Below are 23604 nucleotides of genomic sequence, written 5' to 3'. Positions count from 1 at the left end.
AGTTTGTTCCCTCTTATGTGCAATATTGTGTCTTGCCTCTGTTTCTTTTGCCCACAAACTTTGGAAACTTAAGAATGTTCTGTGACCAGGAAAGAGCCATTAAGTTTCTACTCTGGTACATTTCCTGGATACACACAGAATTCACAAACTGCTAAAATCAGTGGGGAGCCTAGTCATACCAGGGACTGTGCCCTGTTTTCAGCACCTTACCTGTTAGCTTTTGGTAGTCTCTGTTTTATCAAAAGAAAATCCTTTAGCATTAAAATTATTCTTACAGTGGAAATCTAGTGATAGTAGAACTGAGATACATAATGCTATGACTATTATATACTGAAAATCAAAGGGAGCAGAGGGAAGAAATTTGTTAAAAATTTTTCTTCTGGAAAATGAAGCTGCATCCTACAGCGAATGAATTGCTGGTTGATAAAGTTCAGGTAATACTGAGTCATCCTTAGATGTATTCATTTTCGTGTCAAGAAGGAGGGTTTGTTATATCTAAGTGTCTCAAGCATGTATTTCATTCTTCAGAACCTTTTTTTTTTCCATTCAGGTTTGGTTTGGATGTTACGTTTTAGTTGGGTGAAATGGCTTTTCTTGTAGTGCAATTCTTTTTTCATCTGCCTCAAACCACCTATTTTAATATCTGATAGTTGTAATTAATTTATACTGTTGGGTTTCCCCTTAAGTCAAGCATATAGCCACTTTAATTCAACAACAGAAAAAAAAGACTTACCATCCCCAAAGCTGTTAATGCTGAAGTAGAAATGGTAAGGTATTTTTTAAGTAGTGCTAAATCTATAGGGGAGCACACTGTTGGCTTTGAAGTGTTTGTATTCTTGTTCTGACACCAGGTTGCTTTTATGGGTTACAGCCACACATTGGTGGGGCAATTGCACTTGTAGAGCATTGTAAAGGCTGTAGCTCTGCCAGACCATGTTATTATTACTTAAATGACAACAAGAAATAGACAAATTTCTGTGGGTCATATATCTCAAGTACTGGGTTCATCTAAGGATCATCAATGAATTTCTTTACCAGTGGTGATTTGGGTGAGTTGATACCTGTGTATGCTTAGGTGAAGAGGTGTGAATGGCTATAACCTCTAAAGTAGGTATTTTTTTTACATTAGTGCATTGGAGTTTTTAGTTTAAGGGGTTTTGAGGCTTTTTGTTTGTTGTTCTTTCACCATTTACATTTCTTGTTGCCAGGTTAGCGGGTCAAAATTTGGCTGATTCTGCAATAATTTGAGTAGTTGGAGAGTCTTTATGGTTCAATTCTAAATATGATATGCAGCATCTTTTGGTCAAGACCTTCAGGTCTGAATTGGTAAAATGTTTTTTTGCTGTTTGGTGGAAGAAGTGAAAATAAATCCATCTCTTAACAAAACTCTCCCGAAAACATGCGTACATATCAAATTGGCCTTCAGCTACCTGCACCTCTTCTAAATATTTGATGCTAGCTAACACATTACTCTCCTTCCCAAGTGAAGCACTGTTGGGCTTTGTATTTTCTGTTGCAGTCTTTCACAATTACAGATTTTGCTCCTTCTTAATAATAAAGGAAATTATATTTTATCGCATCCCAGAAGCCATGGGATTTAGGAAAGCAGCAGACCTCTTCAGCTGTCCCTCAGATCATTGTGTGGTTTGAATGGGGTAGCAGAAAGTTCAGAACAGCCTCAGCAGCTTCAATTTTAAAGACATCTTGGTTTGGGCTATGCAAGAAGGCACAGAACCAGTATTACTCTCTTAGTGTTTTGCTCTTGTAGACTGAAGTTCATACATAGGCACCGGTATTAATCACAGTATTGGCAGTCTTTAGAGCTCCTGCTACTCCAAGGCAGCTGAAACAGAAACTTTCAGGTTCTTTGTATGTCATGGCATAATTTCTATTGATTGAATTAAAATAGTTCAAAGACTACAGGTAACATAAGTCTGAAAAGCCTTCACATTTAATATTTTTAGAAATTAGTTTTGTGGCTACTTATGTCAGGTCCTTCTAATGACATTGACTGTGTTAGATCAACATAGTACCATGGCTGAAACTAAGTGCAAGATGACTAATTCAAAGATGTAACGTTCTGGCCTTCAGATCTCAAAATATTTAGGAAGGTTCTGACTTTGCGTGATCAGCCTCTTCCCTTGCTTCAGAACTGTTGTTCAGAACTTCCCCACATAGGTTAACAGTAATTTCTTCATTAAATTTCAATTACTGATAGCTATTTTTTAGGTCACTATTAGTTCTTGGGACTTCTTCACAGATTCCTAAGGCACTCTATATTTATAATTACTGTGAGCTATGTAGACAAGAATTTCAAGAAAATATTAATCTGATTCACAGTTTAATTAGTATGGATCTGGTAAGAACAATAGATTTATCAAAACATTCAGTTTTACCGAGAAAAACCTGCTAATGAACTATTTATAGCACACTTTTATCTATTTTTGTCAGCAGTCTAAGGACTGACTTAGGACAAATGGGTTAAAAAACAGGAAATGTGGTTAAATAAGTGGGTAATCTCTCCAGAGAGTTTCCAGTTTGCCTACACATTCACATTTTCTTCTTAATGTACTTTCAAAACAACATTAAGTACAGTACCTTGAAATCCATCTCCGTTTAAAGGAGGGAATGTTTCCAGCAATAGCAGGAAGTGGCCTAGTGAGAAATTTTACATTCTTGTTTAAATTGAAGTGAGTTTCTGGAGTCCCTGTTTTCAAGTGGTTTTTTTCTGCTTTAATGACAATGGAGCAGTTGCATGACATTTAACTTGGCTCAGGTGTATCGTATGGATCCATAAAACTCTGTGAATGCTGTAATTATGTCTTGTTCTAGACTGGTTTTAAATAATTACTTTCCTCTAACTTACCTTTTTATTTTATATGGTGCTGTATTTATTTGTTAATATACTATGCACACATTTTTAAAAATACATATAATCCTGTTTGAAGGTTGTAAAAATAATGTTATTAATCAGACTGCATAAATCTTATTGTGAAGTAAGGAATTTACTGAACATGATAATGTCCATTTAATTCTCTTAGAGGTGGTATCTGTATTTCTTTGGGCAAAGCAGAAGTAACAAGTAAATGAAAGTCATTATTTGCGCTGCTTATTATTTCGTTTTTGACAGCTGCTAATTATTAACTTTTTTAAAATCAACTTGAAAAATATTAGTGAGTCAAAATGAGGAGGGAATATAATAAACAAATAAAGCCACTTAGGTGGTGGTAAAGGTTGTGACCTGGTGGAGCTCCTGTATTTTTAGAGCTACTGCCAGGTATATGTTCTGCTCTAAGCATCCTGCAAGCAGTTTTCTGGAAATGTTTTTATCCAGGGCAAACAACAAAGCATGATAGCAAATGTATTTTTAGTAATTAGGAAGAAACAAGCAGGCTTGTCTATCTGCCTTAATTTAGAAAACATGCCACTCGTAGTACTGTTATCTGAAGCTGATTTCCTATCAACTGTCTTTTAAGGGAGAAACCTTTGTGTTGCTGTAAAGAACAGAGGTGAGCTGCTTTGGTATGTCCATGGGGAAATTCCAAGTCACGTCTCTACATTTTTTAATATATATTTTTTTTAACATCTGTGGGGTGTCAGGTTAGATGATATCACTGTGTGGGTGGGGGCACTTCAGTAAAATAGCATGACATACTCATGTACCAGTGCTGTAGTTCATGAAAGGCTCATGCCTGCAAACAAGTTAGGTTTCCGTCTATTCCATGGTTCGGGGACTATCTTGAGAGGTGTAGGCTGCTTGGAAATTAAAAGACTACTTTTCTAAATGAGGTATCACATTTACTGTAGTAATTGCAAATAGTTGCTAGCTTTTAAAATAATTTTCCAGAAACATTAAACAATTTAGGGCATTTTCTAATGAGGCAAATACAGTTTGTTGTTCTGAGAACATAGAAAATTTAACAGACTGTCAGTCACATTAAACTTTCCCTGGTTATAAATATTAAGTTTCTGAATAGTTTTGGGGGCCAACGCTTTATTTCAAATGCATTTAATGCAGCCTCAGGTGTGCTGTGCTGTTGGTCCTCATAGATAGCAGATGTCACCCTGTTTCATGTTATCCTGGGCGCTTGATTTGATATCCAAATTGCTTGTATTCTTTTCTTTTTTTCAAATCCAAGTTAAGTGCTCAGAAGAATTCAAGTAATATGTTTATTCCTTCATATAAGGAATATTCCTTGATAAATACCTTCACAATACCAACACAGTGTAAACTGGTTTTTGCTATATGTACTTCACGGTCCAGTAGCCTGAGTCCTGAAATATTTTACGTGTAAGGTACATTATAAGTCATGTTTATTTGGAATCCTGCACCCTAAAAATAAAAATATTTTGGTGTTCATTTGAATTTTCACTTTTAGTCTGTGCTGCTTCCTGTTCATTTCTTGGGATAAGGTAGTTGATAGATCTTTACCATGCACTGGAGGTGTCTCATCCATAAGTATGGGAAGCCTGGAGTTATCTGTAGATCTCTTAAATTAAACTTTTTATACCAAGACACATTTGCACAGATAACCTTTTTTAAAATTGTTCCAGCAGCTTTTGAATGGAGGCAGTGCTGACTGCTGTACTGACCTGCTGTGACCTTAGTGTTATACTCTGTAGAACCTCTTCCCCCTCCCACCTCTTCTGCCTTACCTGTTTATATTTTGGGTTTTCAGAAAGAGATTACTTGATTTTAGCTGGAAGTTATTGTTTGGGTTATACTGAAAAGTGGAATTCTGTGGTGTGTGTTGGGCAGCTTGGTTTGTCAGGAGGCATCCATCTAAGCTTGAAATTCCCACATGGATTGCATAGGGCAGGACAGTGCTCACTTGGTGTGTTGCAGAGCATACTCTGCCTTTTCAAGAGCTGCAGAAATACAAATAATTGTCTGCCATCCCAAAAGGAATCCTGCTAGCCCATAGCACTGCTTCTGTAACAGGAGGTGCGTTGAGGAAGAGTGTGACCACACTAGAAATGGTGCCAGGATCATTTTAGTTAAAGCAGGTATTAAATACTGCTATTGCAGCTGTGATGCAGCCAGAACCTAGAGGAAATTTAACAGTTAGAATCAGACTGTTTAAAGAAGTTACATGGCTTTGTGGATGCCATTCATTAGTTTCTTTTTTAATGTGCACTACGCAGCACTGATTAACGACTTGCAGTAGATGTGTGCAGCTTTTTTTTCCAGCAGTTTCACATAGCAGATTAAAAACTTACAGAAGAGCTGCAGGAGTTTAACTGACATACAGTTCAGAATGCTGCATGTGTGAGCTGCTGTAAAGTTTGGCATGATATATCTGAAGCTTGGAAATTAACATTTCCAATATTGATTTGCTTAAATCTGGCAATAGGATGTAATGTACCTGAAAAGAATATATATTTAAAAAAAAAAATAAAGCCAGTTCCTCCTTTAGAACAGAACAGATTAAATACTTCTCTGCATTCACCCTCCTCTAAATTTACTATCAGAGTAGCAAATGAAATGTCCAGGAAAATGCAAGTATTGGTGTTCTGCAGCTGAGTATGAAAAATATTAATCTGTTTGGATCACCAAATTCTGTATGTTATTATTTTTTCAGGAAAGTTTTCATTATAAAGTAATCACGAAAAAAAGAGGTTTCAGACTGTTACTGGCATAACCCACCAAACAGAACAATAAATTGTAAAAAATACTGCATACAATTGGATGTGTTTTAAAATGCAAAATTTCAGACTCCCAGGCATCAGTTTTCCTATCTCTACCAAGTCATGTTCAAGCCTCAAAGCCAACAATTTTAGTGCTATCTTTTCAGAAGCACTAAGAGATATTGCTACCACCAGCAGTAATTGCTTGCCCAGTTAAGTACTGACCTCCTACAGAATGCTCTCTGTTTTTCCCTAAATCGGTGGCTCTGTGCCTACCCAACACTCATTTCTGTTTCAGTCCCTCAGAGCTTAGATTTCTAGTAAGTCAGTCAATTCAGTTGTGAAACAGGACTGGTAGCTTAGTCAATGTATTAAGAACTGTTCAATCTTCTCAACTTTATTTAAAAAAAAAAGAAAAAAGAAAGAGTGACAGCTGTCAAACTGTAAAATTTCCTGTGGATGGCTTTTCTAGCTCCTCCACAGAGGAGCAGTAGCTTTCAATAATCCTGCATGATTTCTCTTTAACCAAAGTTACCTCAGGACTTTCTTCTTTTCTTTTAACCCTTCATAGCATCTCATCCTCATGTCTGGTTTACTGCTTGGTAAGCAGAGGTACCTGCTGACATCACCTGCTTTTTCTGAATGGTTCTGTGCATTTATCCTCCTCTCCTTCTTGCACGAGAGGCAAGCTAAAAGGCTGATTTGGTGAGAGGCAGCGGCAAGGTTGGATTCCCAGTAGCCCAACTCAAATGAGGTTCCAATCTCACAAGAGTTAAAAATATGCCAAACCCAGTATGCCTGGGTTAAAATTTCCTGTGTTTCAGTTGTCCTCACTGAACTTCAGTTCATTCTTTGAACTCTTGAGTCTGCAGAAGGCTTAAAAAATGTTTGAAGCTCATATCTTCCCTCACTATCAATTTACTGTAGAAGGACTGGGAACATTTGAAGACCCATGTTAGCTTCTGGCACAGAAAAAGCAGCCTGATGAGTTCCGTTTTACTGTGTGTGCAAGCTTTGCTCTTTTCTTGCATGCAAGTTTTTGTAGCCTCTCTGTGTTTTAGAATTACACATGGTATTGGAGTCCCAGCTCTTGCATGCTTACTCAATCACTTTGGGGGTTTCGTAGTATAAAGATGTCATATAAGTACTTGGGGGAAACATATCTCTGAGAGCTACAAGTGGGACAGCTGGTAGCACTACACCATCTGAAGATCTCCTGAATACTCCTCTATTGGCAAGCTAAAAGTTTGGTTTCTGTTACTCCTCAGAACCACAAACCTTTTTCCCTTCTGCTTTTCCCATCATTCACAGAGTCATGCTTGCTACGGCTTTACAGTGTTGCTAAAATTGCTTTGAAATGTAGACTGACATATTTAAGTTGGGAAAAAAAAAGGAATAAAATTAGTAGGTGGTGTAAACTGGAGATTAGGGTATAATTTTGTTATATGTCTCTCCAGTAAAAAGTACAGTGGAAGGTCCAGAATTGGAAGATGCTACTCTGAAGTTTCTGCCTGCCATTATGATAGCTGATGGCTGAAATTGTCCTTCATTTTTATGTCTTAAGTCTTCTCATCCATTTTTCTTTAGAGCAATGCTGGGGCTTTTGTTAGTGGCAGCTAGAATTCCAGCAAGTCAGTCTTTGGTATTAAGAATAGAGTGGGAGTGGAATGCATTTATGTTGTAACAGAATAATAACATTTTCCTCAGAGAAATTGCAAGGGCTTGTTGAGACTTTCTTTAACACATTTCTGTCAGAAGCAATGGAAAGGCATTGTATTTGTGCTTCAATATGCTAAATAAGAGGTATTTTAGACTTAAGAATGTTATGTTTCACTTGATTAGCCTAATAGTTGCTACCTACAGTTACATGGTGCATTAGCTTTCAGTGCTGTATAATAGGACTGGCAGCATGGTGTCCCAAAAACTGTAATCGCGTGGGCTGCTGAACAGTTGTAGAGAAAGCTGCACAAAAATTCTATTCTAGACAGAATTTTTTCATTTTGAAACGAATTTCACAACAAATTCACAGTTGGATGCCACTGCTTGTATTTCCAGTGAATCATACTCCAGAAAAGTAATACTTTGCTTCAACAAAGACTGCCACAAACAGTGCAGTGATATAAATCAGAAATTGGGTATTTTTTAATCGTAACTTTTCAAAATATAATACGGTTATTAACTATGCCTGCAGGTCCTGACATTCTGATATGTTTGGCTTTGTCTCCACATCCAAAAATTAAATCCTTCACAAATAAGACAAAAAGAAGGGCTGGGAAATACCCTTTTTGCTTATATTCTATTCATGGTAGGAAACTGACTCCCCGACAGCAATGGTTGTCATAAAACCACATGATTTCCAGCCTAACTCCACTGATGGTCAATTCATTTATACCTTTCTTTCTTTCTTGTGCCTATGTTGTTCTTCAACATGCATAGTTCTCCCTTCTTTCCCTGTCTGATTCCCCTAACTGGCATTTTTGGAGTGCAGTTGCATGTTCTTTCTGTCTTTGGCTTGTTTAGCTTACCAAGACAAGGTCTTTCAGGTTATTAAATGCTGCAATTAAGGCAACTACGATTTCGTATACATGGACTGTCTCTAAACTGCATAGCTTTGCACTGTTTGTGCTGAATTATTTGCTCTTAAATTGTAAAACTTGTCTAAGAAACTGAGGCAATGTTTGTGCTGGTACTGATCCCTGATCCTGAAGTCACTGCAGGACTGAGCCTTCTATGAAAGGTCAGGAAAACCCTATTTATTTCTTGCAATCCCAGTAACACTTATCTCCTTTAAATTCTTAGTTCACCCATTTGTCCTTGTGTGTGGTACAAGAATGAAAGATAAAATATGTCTACTTATGCCCTTTCACTGAGGTTTAAGTTAACAATTTTATCATGCAGCTGGGATAGGCTAGCAATATGCAATACTAAGCTACTGTGACTTCATTTTTACCATAGCATCCATCTCCATTCCACTTACTCTATTCATTCTGAGCTCTGAGATAAATAACCATTTTAGCTTAGCTGTGCACCATCAGACAACGGCATTCAACACCTGGAGCTAATGTTGCTGATATTATTATGTCATGCTTTTAGAAATTAACAGTTCTTATGTAGTTATAACAGTTATGGTAACTCAGTGACTAACTCTTTATGAAATATGTTATGGAAGGTTTCTGCAGACATAGTGATAGCCAACTTTTACCAGTACTGCCAAAAGCTGTTTAATTTGGGTGCTCACAGCAGCCAACAGAATTAGCAGCTCCTACCCTGAGCCAAGTTGCGTGAATGCATGAGAAGAGGCACCCTACCTCGGGGGTTTAGGTGGGATAAGTGGGAAATGAGGATTCTTCCTTGGAATCACAACACCCTCTTACACAACCCACTTCAGTCTCTATCCACTCTGGCTTTTCACTTACCTCCTTGGTAACACTTCTTCCCAGCTCAGCCTGCTGCCCACCTCTGGAGGAGACACACGTGCCCTCTTTGTTTGACATGGCAGCCCCTTCTCTGTACTTTCCCCAGCAGTAGCAGGGTTTGAGTGAGATACTCATTAGGGAACACTCAGTTGGGCCAAAGAAATGCTGCTTAGGTCATGACTGAAATTTGGTTTGACTGAGGAACATGCCATGAGAGTGCTCCTGGAGAAGGGAGACTGTCAAAGTCTGAATTTTGTGCAGCATTTGTGCAAAAGTAAAATCACAGTTTCCACATGAAAGATCCCACTGTCACAAGATGAGGCTGGTAGGCAGACAAAAGCTGAATACCGCATAGGTTTACAGACCAAAAGCAACACTCTGCACCTTGAGGTTAATTGCAAATCAGCTCCCAGATTCACCCTGTACCTCATGATGTGATTTGCATACCATTGTTCAGAGTCTGGTCAAGTTGTATTTGCTTCTGGGATGTGATAGAAATTTTGCTCTCTGTGATATGAAGCATGCAGGGGACTTAAACAGGGGTAGATTGAAGTAAAAGAAGGAAAACAGTAGAAGAGGAAAAAGGAAGGGGGTGTTGCATTTCCACATATACCTGTGATCTTTTGGTGTGGTTCAAGTATTGGTGTGTACCATTCTTGCTTTGTTTTGCAAAGTTACAGGGCAGGAGAAAAAAAGTCAGTTTCATAAAATTTCTGGTATTGCTTTATTCCTCCCTCACTTTCTTGCTAAGATGAAAGAAATTTTAAGTTTGCAACCTAGTGTACAATACTGTTTGACTTGTCTTTGTGTTAATTTAAATGGAAAAAACTACTGAGATTTTTCAAAGAGAATAATAAAGGTAAAGAGAAAAGGCACTAGAGATGTTTTGGAATGTGTGGAGAAAGGCTTGTATTTTTCTAACGCCCAGGCTATGTCCCATTGCACATCCTAGATGTTTGTTCCTCATGCAAGAGGGTCCTGTTGTCTTTGAGTCCTACTATTATAAAATGTTTGTCTGTAATTGTCTAACAAAGAGAAGTGTCACCTTTTTAGATCTTGAGGCAAGTTGTGGGACCAATGGTTAAAGATGTGAGCATGACTGAGGTGGCAGTTGTGAGACATTACTCTTCTCACAGAATAACTCGTTCTGATGATCTTGGGTAACCCCTTTTAAAGCTGTTTTTTGTAGCAGGACTAAGTTGCTACATTGGTGTTATCTGAGGAAAGGTGGAGTAAGTAAGATGAACTGATTAAAGGTTCACTTTGTAATTTTTATAGCAGCAGCCTTAATCACACTGTGATCTTCAAGCTGTGTGGTTTCACCAGTCTTTGTCCATGATTCTCATATTTTACTGTCAACTGAATATATTGAAGGGAGTGATGTGGTCATTGCACTTTCTCTGATTTGTGCTAGAATAATCAAAATCAGAAGTTGAGGTCATGTGGATCAGTAACCCTTTCTCATTATTTTGTACTTCCAGCATTTATACATGCTTTAATGAGTTAAATGCTTGCTAATTTTCCTATGCCTACAAATTGAAGGGGCCATAAAAACAAGTGAGGCAGTTTTAGATTTTTGCCTATTTTAAATCTTGGATGACTGGAGTACAGGCTGGGAAAGTTACAGAATTACAGCAGCAGAGAGTACTAAGAGCCTGTCCTAACTAAAGCACACCCTGCTGGATGTTCTTCTGTTTAGAATTCACTTCTTAGTATAAACTGAAAAGCATTTCATAAGCTTGGCAAGAAAATGCTTATTTGACTTCTCTACCCTCCTCAAAAGGAAATTTCTACTAAGGCATGACATCTCCTATAAACTGCCATGAGTAATATATTCTGAACCGCATTCAGAGAAACAAGTCCTTGTTATTCCTATCTATAATAATTCACAGATAGAGAAGCTGATAAAGTAGTAAGATCTTGAAGACTGTTACACAAACAAAGCCCCTTGTCTTTGTTCTTTAGAACCTAGCAAATTGTGGTGCATGTTCTCTGCCATGGCAAAACATCCAGAATATATTTTTAATAATGCTAGTTTTTTATTAAATTGCAAAGTTGGTGAAATTATGTCGCTAGAGAAGAATACTAAAACAGGAACCTACTGACTTTCTTTAACCTTCTGCTGTAAGGAAATGTGCCTTTCTCCATTTGATTTGAAAAAGGAAATAGACTGGTGGTGTGGCTATGGAACTTTCTCTTTCTGCCTCTGATTGCAAAAGTAGTAGTAAAAAATGAAAATAAAAAGTACAGTATTGAACAGCAGAATATTATGGTATTGTTGAGACAACAGAATGAAAGTAATTATTTTGTTTGTTTTGTTTCAGGTGTCAGAAACTATTTGAAAGAAGCACTAGTGAATATCATTGCTGTGCATGCAGAGGTGAGGAGAAACTTCAGATTGTTTCGTGCTTATATTCATATGATTTCATTGTATTTTTCCTGCTAAATCCTGCCTTTCACCAGGGTTTTTCACCCTTTTGTTGAAGTGTCTTCATTACAGATGTGTTTTAGATTAGGTTTAGCCAGCCTGTTACGCAGCTGATAACTTTTTTTTTTATGGGCAGAAGGAGATGAGCAGTTCCTGTTTATCCTCAGTAACACTCCATTACACCTTTTTGTTTCCATTATCTGATAAAGAGGAAAGCCAAATTCTAAAGCTAAATTCTCCCTTTCCATGCAGATAATATATAGATATATAGGTAGTTATGATGCTCTCTTTCTCTGATTACCTTTATTTTCCAAAACATCTGTAAATGAACTTCTGTTTTACCTTGAAAGAAATGTTCAACACATGCCACTCAGAGTGAAAAGCCAATATATGTCAGTCTTCTACATACAATGGAAATAGGAAAGCTAAACCCAGAAAGTTTTATAGTCTCTGTACAGCACAAATAGTGCTTGAAATACTTAAGATGGGTAATGGCTACCTAGGCTGGGGAGTGCATGTTAAAACATTACTTATAATGTAATAAGCTTGGAGGAGCTGCAATTATTTAGCCTTTTGTGATAATATGCAGGAATTTTCTATGGTTCTTTATATCAGAGCCTGTGTTTTACATAATCATTCCTTCTAATCATCAAGAGTGTTAACAGATTACCGTTGCTCCTGGTAGAAACATTGGTAGTAATATTACTCTTACCTTCCAAAATACCACAAGTATGGCTGCTCTACCTTTTCCCTGTAATTAAAATATAATGAGATTCACTTGAGGATTCTACTTATCTTATTACTTCTTAAATTACAAGGATTCATATAAAGCAAAATATTTCAGGAACTTCAAATTTGCTTTGCAGTGTTTTTGATACAATTTCAGTGTTAAATTATAGCAGAAGCACTTACACAGAAGCATCGTGATTTTACCAAATACTTCCAAATGAGGGAATAAGAAACACTAAAAACATATACCAACATGGTAATAGTTTTTAATATTGTTTTACAGGGTCGTGGAAATTTATTAAAATGGAAATTAGAGAGTTTGCTTTAAAAAATTTGGAGGCATTTGTGACTTACTGAGCTAGTCTTGTAAACATTCATACTTGTTAAAATGCTGCAGCAGAAGGGTGTGTTGCTGTGCTCTCTTCATTGAGACCGATACTGATTCTGGCCTAAATAGCATTGCCTTGTAAATTTCTAGATGTAAAATATTACAGAAATATGAGAACGTGTGTCAAGATGAAACTCCCATTTCGACTGGTGAAATTCTGTAAGCTGGGTCAGGTTTAAGTTTAGTTAGCAAGGCTGCAAGTTTCTGTAGTTTGAAACAGCAAAAATTAACCATCAGATGAACAGCAAGGATAGACTGAAATGGAAAGGAAATTGTTTCTCTACTGCTGAATTCAAATTTAGCTGAAATCAAAATAAGGGCTTCTTATTGCAAATTTGTGATGATTCACCCTTGCTGAGAATTATTTTTCCTGGATTCTGTAAAGTAACATCAAGAGTGCTCATTGCAGGCAGAAATATTCTCTTCTCAGTAGATGATCTTTGGGCATGTTCCTGGTATGTTTGTGTTGAATTTGTCAGCAGTGTTTGGTGCTGAGTAAGATAACCCCTTTCCAGCACTGGTAACAGATGGCAGCTGACATTTATGTGGTCAGTGTACTTAGCCTGTGGTGCAGACCTGCTTTTTGGAATGGTCAGCCTTATGGAATGCCTGGTACACAATTCTTAATTTTAATCACTGAAAACTCTGTAGGAATCTTTCTTTCTTCGGGTTTTTTTTTCCTTAATTTATTTTTACACATATGTATTGGTATCTTCTGTCAGTCACTAAATGTCCTTGTCAGACATGAGATCTAAACTTTGCGTAAAAGCAAACGTATTCTAGCAAAACAATCATTCCACTACTTAATTCTTTAGACCATTTCAAAGCAGAAACTGGGGAAGTGTTTCAAAACTTTATACGTTCATTTTCCTTCTTGCACTGCTCCAGTCACACACTTCAGCTTACATACACCACTCCATACATCACTTCAGCTTCTTGTGTCATCTTCTCTCCCAGCCCTGTGCAGTTTTATGCAGCTTTATCATCACCTTTAAGCTTTGACACAAGTTTGGTGTGTCTAACCTATAATCTCACTTCCTCCTATATTCCAACCTCTTGGCCCGCGTTTTCCCCAATTCTGTGTAGAAAAATCATACCCTTTTTTTTTTAATCCACCAACAATTTCTCGCTTCTGTAAAGCTCCCTTTAAGGAAGATTGGTCTCTTCATACTTCGCCTCAAGCATAGATCTAATAATTTTGTGTTGCAGTTACTATTCTGAAAGTGCCACTTTAAAAAGTTATACAAATAAGCAGTTAAAAAGGTGGCCTTGATGCATGGGAAAACCAGTAAGGTTTAATTTTTTTTGCCAGGGAACTAATAAATGACAGCAGTGGCAGAATCTAAATGAAAATCCATTGACACTCAGGTACTCCCACAGGCTGTCAGATGTTTATCTCTGCCACAGAGCATAACAACACTAGCCATTCAACAGTGGTCAAATAAAAAGGAGTCTAGAAGAAATAGCAAAATATATGGGTAAAAAGTAGCTGAATGTGTAATTGTGTTAGTCAGTCACACAACTCTGAATTAAAGGTGCTATCTACAAGACAGCAGTCTATCAAGTCAAGACAGCCACCTGACTACCTGCATCCGTCAGACAAGAGCACATATTTTGAAGTTTAGCTGCTTTTTGGTGTTGCAAGAAGGTTATCACATATCATATAGCCAACTTTGCTATTAACAGAGGGGATTGGTCCAAGTGCAGGGCAAGCATCAAAAGACATCCTTCATATTCTAGTTGCTTTTGAAATTTTTTTGTACATTGATAAAAATGAAGGAGACCTTTCAGTCAAAGAGGTTTATGTTTTTTATTGAAATGTTAGTATTGAAAATGTTTCTGTTAATGTAGATGTTGTGCTCATGGTTCTTCTTTCATAAAACTTAGGTGTTTACCATTTCCAAAGACTTAGTTCCTCGGGTAATGTCAAGGGTTGTAGAAGCAGTCTCTGAAGAACTGAGTCGACTGATGCAGTGTGTTTCATCCTTCAGCAAAAATGGAGCTTTACAGGTACCTGAGTACTTTGTGTTGTCAAACATCTGAATCTAGAAAACTGAGAATAACAGATAGAGGTATCATCTGGGTGTTTGTTTGATTTATTGTAGCAGTGAAAGCAAGGAGATAAAAAGGATTAGTTTACAACCTATTTCAGATTCATGGATGAATACCCTTTGGGATACTGGTTCTTGAGTTTGATTATATTTTAGAGTTATCTTTGTGTCAGACAGGATTAAAAGGCTACCTGTATCCTATGAGATAAAAAGCATCATAATGGTATCTCTTTGAAATGTTGTTAAATACTCTCTTTGGCCTGACATAAAAAAATCACTTTAAAAAAAGAAAAAATGTAGTGATATTTTGAGGTTTAAAAATCTTGAAAACATGATGCAGTAGGATCTTGTAAGACTTTGCAGAACTAGTCACTTGTTATATTCTCTCTACAATACCTTGCTGCTGTAACATGGGTAGAATAGCTTTGCTTGTTTTATTTACAGCTAGATTGGTAGTTGTATTTGCTGTTGAGTAAGCTTTAAAGGACTCCAAGAAAAACACCTTTTTTTAAAAAATCCCTTTGAATCAGATTGCTATAGTTGTAACAGAAAAAGAGCAAACTCCTTATTTTCATTGTACATGACAGCATTCTTGCATTATGATGGGAAAATAGTTATCCAGTTGTAAGCCTTATTTTCCAGTTGCTGGTAGTAATGGCATTGGACAGAGAATTAGTATAGGAAGATTGCAGCCAAGTAAGATTGACTCCCTATTTAAAACAAATCCATGAATAACAACAAAGCTATGAATACATCCCTTTTGTCTGACTAAACAACCCACTGTAGGGACTTGCTGCCTAAACCCGTATTTGAAAGGATTTTCTCTCCTTACTGTAAGTTTGTCACTCATGGTCATTTTCTGTTCCTCTGAACATGGAAAATCCTGTCTGACAGACAGCAGCAGTGTGAGAGTCACCAGAGCCTTGTCAGACTGAACAAAAAATTCTCAATCAAGCCTCACTCTGTGTTCCCATCCCATGACCCACAGTTTTGCCAGGCTCGCCCTTCCACCAGGTTTACTTAGGCTGTGGTACTTGAGAATGGGGTATTGGTACCTCCTAAAATGTAAAAAAGACTCCAGAATCTTAGGTATAGGACTTTAAAAAGTCCAAAACTCTTGAGCTTGGAGCACAGTATAAAAAAGAGGTAAAATATTCTGCGTTGCAAAAAGTTATGAGTATAGAGTTGGTGGGTGGCTATGTTATATTTTGTGCCAGAAAGTTCTGGCTCTAAAAAACCATTACTTTTAGCTGTCTTCCTACCTAGGAGGAGAGGTGAGGAAAATACCTAGAAGTCAAAGGCTTTCGTTAGAACTGGAATTAGTTGTCTGTGTTGCATTGTTAAAAGTTCTGTTTTGGAAGATTAATGTCACTAGTTGTGTCTAAATGTAGATCAGTTACTGTAATGTCTAACTGGATTAAATTTCATCTTTCTGCTTAAAAGAACAGAATGTGAATTTTTATGAAGTTCACTTTATATTTTTAAATGAAATTACTTAATGATCTCTTGCAGAATGTTTGTATTTCATATAAAAGTTATTATGATAATGATTGCTCTTCAAAGACCAAAGGATGATCTATGAAATTTGTTTAATCTTTGAGTTCAGGCTCCTCCGCAGTTTGCCTAAGTGAAAATTAATACTTGAGCACGCAGTACAGTACAGGAATAAAATCCCCAAACTTTTGTGCCCACCTGGCAACACACAAGAAACAAAGTACAATCATTCTACTTCCTCATCTGATGGAAAAAAATTAATTCAACAGAAGAAGCAAGCATAAAATGTGTATTGACAGATTTTTGTACTTTTGTATTTCCTTCCTCCCTGGCTAAGCAGTGCTGTGAGAAGTTAAGCTCACTGTATTTCACAAAAAAAACCCAAAAGTTGCATCCTTCTGTCTTTCTATCACAGTACAGAGAAGGTGGAACAGAATTGAAGATTTAGTGCTGTTACTGAAAGACAAACCAGTGTTTTTTGACTGCTACACAGTGACTACGTAAACAGTTTGGCTTGAATCAAAAGTATGAAATTGTTCCTTTGAGCAGTCTCCTGACAGAGCAGCATGGCAACAAAGAATACAGGAAATAACCTGTTAAAAGCCAAGGCTGCTTACAACTGCAGTGTGCAATAGTATTTGCCTCTCAAGAAGGTGAAGCTCTGGGATACTGGTATACACTTGGTGAAAGGCCATTGTGTCATTGTTTCAATTTTTGTATTTCTGTCTTTAGGCAAAACTTGAAATCTGTGCATTGAGGGATACCGTGGCCATATACCTAACACCTGAAAGCAAGTAAGATGTGCTGTAATGTCACTTTTTGCAGTGTAATGGCATCCTTGTAAACATGCAAAAAACACACAATGTAAATTCAGAATGAAGAAATTTTGCTTCAAGTAGAATATGTGATCTACTGGGTAAATATACGAAAAACAGATGACTAGCAAGATTTTATAAGCTGAAAGAAAATTGTTACTTTTTTGTTGTTTTTTACTTGGACTTTTAGACACAAACTATTATTTGCCACCAAAAAAAATTGTAAAACTTCTTAACAGCAGTACAGCTGCTGAGGATAATTATGCTAAAGCCAGATACAAGCAGATGTTGTTGATGAGTTTTATCCAGTTTTTTACAGCAATCTCATAAAGCATAAAACAAATAACCTACCCAGAGGCATGAGAGAGGTTACAGATCCAGACACTGGCAGGGTCCCCTTATAGGGATATGGAGAATTAGGGCTCTCCATAGTCTTATATAATACCCTACTCCTTCTCCACACACCTAATCAGGGAAAGGGAATTCAGGTTCACACTCTTTCCTAGAATCAACACCTTCAAAAGGCTTTCAGCAATTTGTCATTTCTCACTGAGGCAAGACCAAAGATAAATAGTGTGGGGTACACACACACATTAGTATAAAGGGGGAAGGAAAAGCATTAGCACCAATAGTGGTTGATGCAGCCAAGGCGTGTGAAAACAGGCTATGATAGCTGTCAGAAGTTTTGAGTAAAGTTGATTGACTGAAATTTCTAGGTGATTATGGTGAGGATTGGATATGGGCAGATTCATTCATTATTTTAATAACCTTCACTTCTTTTAAGATTTGCATTACATGTCCCTGCAGGTGGCAATTTGGTCATCTTACCTAATCAACAGTTTTGTAGATCTTGCAAGTCTTAATGTGTCTTCACAGTGTTGGTGTCCTGTGGTGTCACTGCAGTCCAACTCGGAGTACTCACTTCCCTATTCTAAGTGTCTGATAGTGACAAAGGCCTCTAAAAGAACACTGCTTGGCACTGGCTCAGGTTGGATAAAATGGAAACTGTATTGTCTGTAATCATCGGAGGGCAAAGCACAGTGAACCCTGAAAGATGGAGCATTGTAGAGGTTTTTTTATTCCTGGACTTGTCACTAGTAGTAGTTGCCACAGGTCACCATATTAATCTTTTGCTGACAAGACTCTACCTATCTATGCAGGTCCTGCATTGTTGCCTCACTTCTGTTCCACATCTGTTGCCCAGAGTGGGGTGGTAACCCCATCTTTGGAGTTACTCAAAACTTGACTGGATAATGGCCCAAAGAAATCTCCTCTAACCTTGAAATCGGCCCTACTTTGAGATCAGGGTTGGACCTGAAGTCCCTTCCAACCTAAATTGTTCTATGACTCTGTGTTACCTTGATGCAAACCTACTGTAATTCTCTTTGTAGGCACCTTTCTGTAAGGCAGAATGCAGTGGCCCTACTAAGCGCAGAAAGAGAAAATCAATGTTTTATCTGTTCTTCATACACTGGTGGTCACTTCAGGCAGAAGGCAGGCTGGCCACTGCCTGTTAACTCTTGAACAGTCCAGGATGTCAAGCACAGTCTTAAATTGGCTGCTGTTTTAACATTTCCTGTTGATGTATGATGTACATCGCATTAGGAATGTCAAGATACTTGCTTGACCCCATCACTACTTCATGTTCAATTTGCACATGAATGTCAGGTCTCAGGTAAATATTCTGTCAATTTATTGAAAAAAATTAATGGATAAAATATAGCATTTCTCTGTAGAATTTATAGAGGGAAACCATAAATGCTGAGTCTTTTACTAGCAGAATATGAGTATTTTTGTCTTCCTTGCAGGTCAAGCTTTAAGCAAGCTTTGGAAGCCTTGCCTCAGCTCTCAAGTGGAACTGACAGAAAGTGAGTACAATACACCTTCTTGTTTCCTTTATGGTCTTTGGAGCCATTGCTTTTTACACTTGTAAGAAAACTTTGTTATAGGAGGGTTAACTTTCACTGTATTTGACCCTTCCAAATTCCAGAGCAGAGGCCTCTGTCGACAGAGTAAAGAATAAGCTCAGTCCTTGCCTTGTTCATGGGCTATTAAATTACCCAGAAGAGCCAATGGCTTTGTGACATATCCTGCTTGCCCATCCTAGTCTTACCAGTTCAGTGCAGCTTTGTATTTGTCTTGCAGTATCAGTCTATTTTAGCCTTCCTTGTTAATCTTAAGGTTTCTTTGAGTTCCATTGTATTATATTACCGAATTTAGCAGTAATTAAAAAAATGGCTGAGAACAAAGGTCAGGCTTTTGCAAGCTGATGCATGGAGAACTCACAGAAATGGCGTATTTTGTTTTAAAAACAAATAAGGAAGGTCTTTGGCTCTTTCTTAACATCAGGAGGAGGAATTTGGGGTTCTTCCTTTTCCACTATAACAACCTTTGACGAACAGGTTCCATTGCTGCATCCAGCCTAGTATTTGGTAGCCTATTTTACAAGCACAGCTTAATAAAGAGTAGTATGGTAAAACTAGGACAGATTTGTAATGAGCAGAGTAGTGTAAGTATAAATGGTTTGAACTAGATATTGGTTTCATTGCACTTTCCTGCATCAAATCAGTTTGCCCTTAGCAGTCAGAATTTAGAATATTTTGTCGACACATAAAGAGACTGTTTGTGCAGCTCATGGTCTGTGGGCTGTGCCTTGTTTCAGTTGTCCTCTGTCTGTTTAGTCAAACCTACTCTTCACTAGCCACAAGTCTAAAGATACCTCCTCATCTTACTTAGCTCTTGTGCTTTGTTAGACATCAGTTTTGAGTAAGGACAGATCTTTTAACTCAAATTTTCCAAAACACCCGTAGAAATTTTTTTTTCACTTAGTTACAAGCATCTGAGCTTCATGAGACAGATGAGAATCAAGAACTGCATCATTATTACATCTTCCTCAGAGTTTTGAGTCCCAGAGTGCAGAACTTGTTCTGTTTCCCAGGTCACAACATGACAATTGTCATTGTTCCAGGCAGCTCGTTGTAACCTACATGTATTTGTGTAAAATAACACGTTTGTGCTCTGAGAGCTGTTTATGTGTGTTCATTCACAATCACTGCTATGATGCTAAGTGATGAATGTGGACACAGTCATCTTCCAGAGGACCCGCTGAGGAAGCAGATACAGATTTTTTGGTTTAAGTTGTTATTCTTGGGCTAGTTTGGGGGTTTTTTACCACACAGTATAATTTTTTTTTCTCTCTCTTACTGGCTGTTCAGTAGTGCAGCATGCCAAAGAGTTCAGGTGATACATGTCTGCCCTAGGTGGCTTGTTTTTGAAATGGGGCAGAAAGTTCAGAGATCACATTATTCCCTAGAAAAAGGAGAAAATAAAACACCCAGCCAAGACTGTAAAATAACTTAATGCATCTCCACTGTTACAGTAAATATTTTCTACGACAGGCCCATCAATACCACTGCTCCTACACCTGTCATTTGTGGATTATAATAAATATTATTCACTGCACCAGGTACCTTCTTGACAGCTCAGTAGATCTAAATTAACCATTTTTATGCCTCCAAATGAACTCGTACACAGTTTATCTATTAGGGACAAAACCACATGATTGGGGTGAATTAATGTTTCTCCTAGAACAGTCATACTATCTCTGATCTTTCAGTCATGATACTTAAGAGAAATCTACAAAATAACTTCCAAAGACAAGGCTGAGAACTGAAATTTGCAATTCAGCTACACAGAAGAAAAGCAGACAGTGTACCTGAAGTCCCAGACAGAATAGTCAAAACTCACAGTAATTGTTCCCTTTTCAGAATCTCCTAAAGTTGTAACTATTTTCCCTTTACAGGTTACTAGAAGAGTTGCTAAACAAATTCAAAAGCAGCATGCACTTGCAACTGACCTGTTTTCAAGCTTCTTCATCAGCCATGATGAAAACATAGACAACAGCACAATGCAGACAAATGTGCTTAAACATTGTCCATTTTTTCTGGACTACTTCAATTCCTTTGAACACCCTAAAGAAAACAAAAGGAATTCCACTGGAAAATAAATTGAGATACAACTTTTTCAGTAATGGTATGGGATGTCCTGCTGAGTGAGACTTCTGTTCCTATGTACTTCGATAAAATGGCCTTCTGTCTACTGTATTTCGCTTTGTGGAGGGAATTAAGTCAATTTTGTTTACATACACTTGTTCATGAAGAACTATTCATCGTTGTTCTTCAGTCTCAGTTTCACTTGTTAATAATACATTGAAATGTATTTTTAGCAAATGTCACCTTAAATTTGAGTATTACTCATGTTGTTCAGTGTATCAATCTTAATTTCTAGATGTAGAGTAATACTGAAGTGACTGGAAGATTTAAATTCTATAAACTATTGAGAAGTATGTAATGAGCATTGCCCCCTAGAGCTGACTAAAAACTGTCCAGATACCATATTAAGTACACTGCTTCTTTTGCATTTAAAAATGATAACTTTTTTTTTCTGTTCTGATCTACAGTTTCAGTGTTTGTAAGTCTGATTTCTTGGGGGCTTTTATTTTCTTGCTTATTTCTAATTAAACATGTTGCTGCCTCTCATGTTTCTCCCTTCTGTTGGAATATTGATGGTAACCGTCACATCTGAAATAAGCTCTACTTTCATTGGCAATTAGCAGAAAAGCACTCCGAGTTTATAAGATTAGTAGAAAAAATGTCCAAGTAAAATATTCTTTGGTGTTAAGGAGTAGAATAGTTAATAGCTTCTCACGTAGTAAGGAGAGCACAATATGTAATTTGTTTTGCTTCTTCCTTCTTACTCTTCTTGTTTTTTCTTGCTCTTACAGGCTTACTACCACTGTCTTCCTCTTGTTAGTCAGTCCTCTTTTCCTCTGTTCACCACTAGTTATTGGATTTGTATGGGGGGAAATAGGGATTCAGGAGAGAAGAACAGTTTGGCTGCCATTGTTTTGGGGGGTAACAAGTCAGTTTAATTTTATAACCGATATCATGGCTGGGAATTAAATAATGCAGTAATAATATATTCTTTCTGTAATTAAAGTCATTTTGAATAAATCATTTCATGAATAGTGCATAGTTTTCAAGCAATTTTTTAGTGTTAGCTCTTTTCTTTTGCCAGTTAAGTTATGTGCTTTAAAAATACAGTGTACAATTCCTATAATACGTAATTTTGGAGAAAGTTTGATGCACATGTAGTCACTTGTTAAAAAGTTCTGTGTAAGTATTAGCAGCATGTTGAATGGAAGTGTGAGACTTCAAATATATGTTATTATCATTAAGCACCTGGAGCGATGTTGTTTTAATTGTTGTCCTTTCTAAGGTGGTCATGGTCCCAGCTGCTGGTATTAACTGAAATAGTCATCCAGTTCTGTAAAAGATTTCACTTCAGAATAATAAAATATTAAGAAATATGGTCATAAGCTCTTCTTGAGTCCCTCGCTTTCCAAAATAATGTGATTTCTTTGAATTTTGCTAATCTACCATTTCTGTATTCGTATCAGACATGTTCTAAGTATTGAAAACCTATTCTATTGTCTATACTGGATTAACACACATTCAGACATCTCTTTATTGTAAGATCATTCTCTTACTCATCTTTTATTACAACAGCTTGTTGCTTGTCTTTAAAACCTGAAGTCAGACTTCTGTGTAGTTGCTTCTCTGTAGTAACTTACACTTCAGAACATCTTATTGACGGCAACGAGAATAACGTGGAATCGATCAAAATATTCCTTGAATTCCATCAGTCAAGTCAGAGCACTGCATTTGAGTAAATCCACTTCGTGGATTAAGGAAGTCGGCGAGCATCACGCTGCAACAGGAGGTATTGGAATCCCTTGCGTGGAAGGGGAGTTGGGACTGCTGAGGCTTCATAGCCAATGTACAGCAGGCTGCAGTTCCTCTGACAAGAAGATTACAAAAAACAAGAAGTGGTCAGTGTGGGTTTTGCAATAAAAAACTGTTAGAAGATACAATTAGGTTTAAAAAGTGTTGTTGAAAGTGGGAAAAGATGGGGAGACCACACCAGAATACACCATCAGTTACGGCTTGCAGAGAAGAGGTACTGCAAGGAAATCAAAGTAACAGAAGTGAAAGGCTCTGACATTTAAGGCAAGGTAAATGCTGAAAACAGTACAAAGGAAAATAAATTGAATTATTACATTAACTTTGAACCTCTAGAAAAATCCAAAGTAGATACAAACTGGAAAAAATTGTCATTGAAGTAAAAACCTAGAGAGCTTTATTTCTCATATAAGAGAGAAATTTAGGAAGTAATAAGGCTGTAAAATGTATCTTACTAAAAATAGGTAAAGACTTACAAGAAAATTCAACCATAATATCCTGTGTTGAAATATTCAGCCTCTGGAGATGATGAGGCATTCTTCTATTACTGTATTTTGACATGTATTTTGAATAGTCATGAGTAGTTCAAGAGGTAGGCAAAGAGGAAATAAAAAACAAATGCTGCATCAGTGTAATTAGGGAACAACACAGGAAAAAATATTTTAATCCCCCATAAAAGTGATGGGAAAAAAATAGGGAAAAATCATTACATATCTGGGGGTTAACTTAATGGAATAGCTCAAATAAGTAGCATGAAAGAAGAAATTCTGTTCTGTCTCACAAAATGTTTTTTTCATTGACGTTCTTTAGAAATTGTTTATGAAATGTGCTCATAGTGTGTCATTGTCCAAGTT

At 37.1% G+C, this 23604-nt stretch overlaps 1 protein-coding gene across 1 annotated transcript in view; it reads left to right on the top strand.

The window, feature by feature from the left end:
* Positions 1-22326, top strand: part of EXOC2 (exocyst complex component 2) — a 128129-nt gene extending 105803 nt beyond the window's left edge. The window contains 5 exon segments of the mRNA XM_032116588.1: positions 11369-11424; positions 14477-14599; positions 16867-16928; positions 18758-18817; positions 20752-22326. Coding sequence (XP_031972479.1) covers positions 11369-11424; positions 14477-14599; positions 16867-16928; positions 18758-18817; positions 20752-20845 — 395 coding nt within the window. The 3' untranslated portion in view covers positions 20846-22326.
* The last annotated feature ends 1278 nt before the right edge of the window (positions 22327-23604 follow it).

Source organism: Corvus moneduloides, chromosome 1 (genome assembly GCF_009650955.1).
Source record: "Corvus moneduloides isolate bCorMon1 chromosome 1, bCorMon1.pri, whole genome shotgun sequence".
Taxonomy (NCBI): domain Eukaryota; kingdom Metazoa; phylum Chordata; class Aves; order Passeriformes; family Corvidae; genus Corvus; species Corvus moneduloides.
Note: the sequence above shows the minus strand (reverse complement) of the source record. Positions and strands in the feature narration are given on the sequence as shown.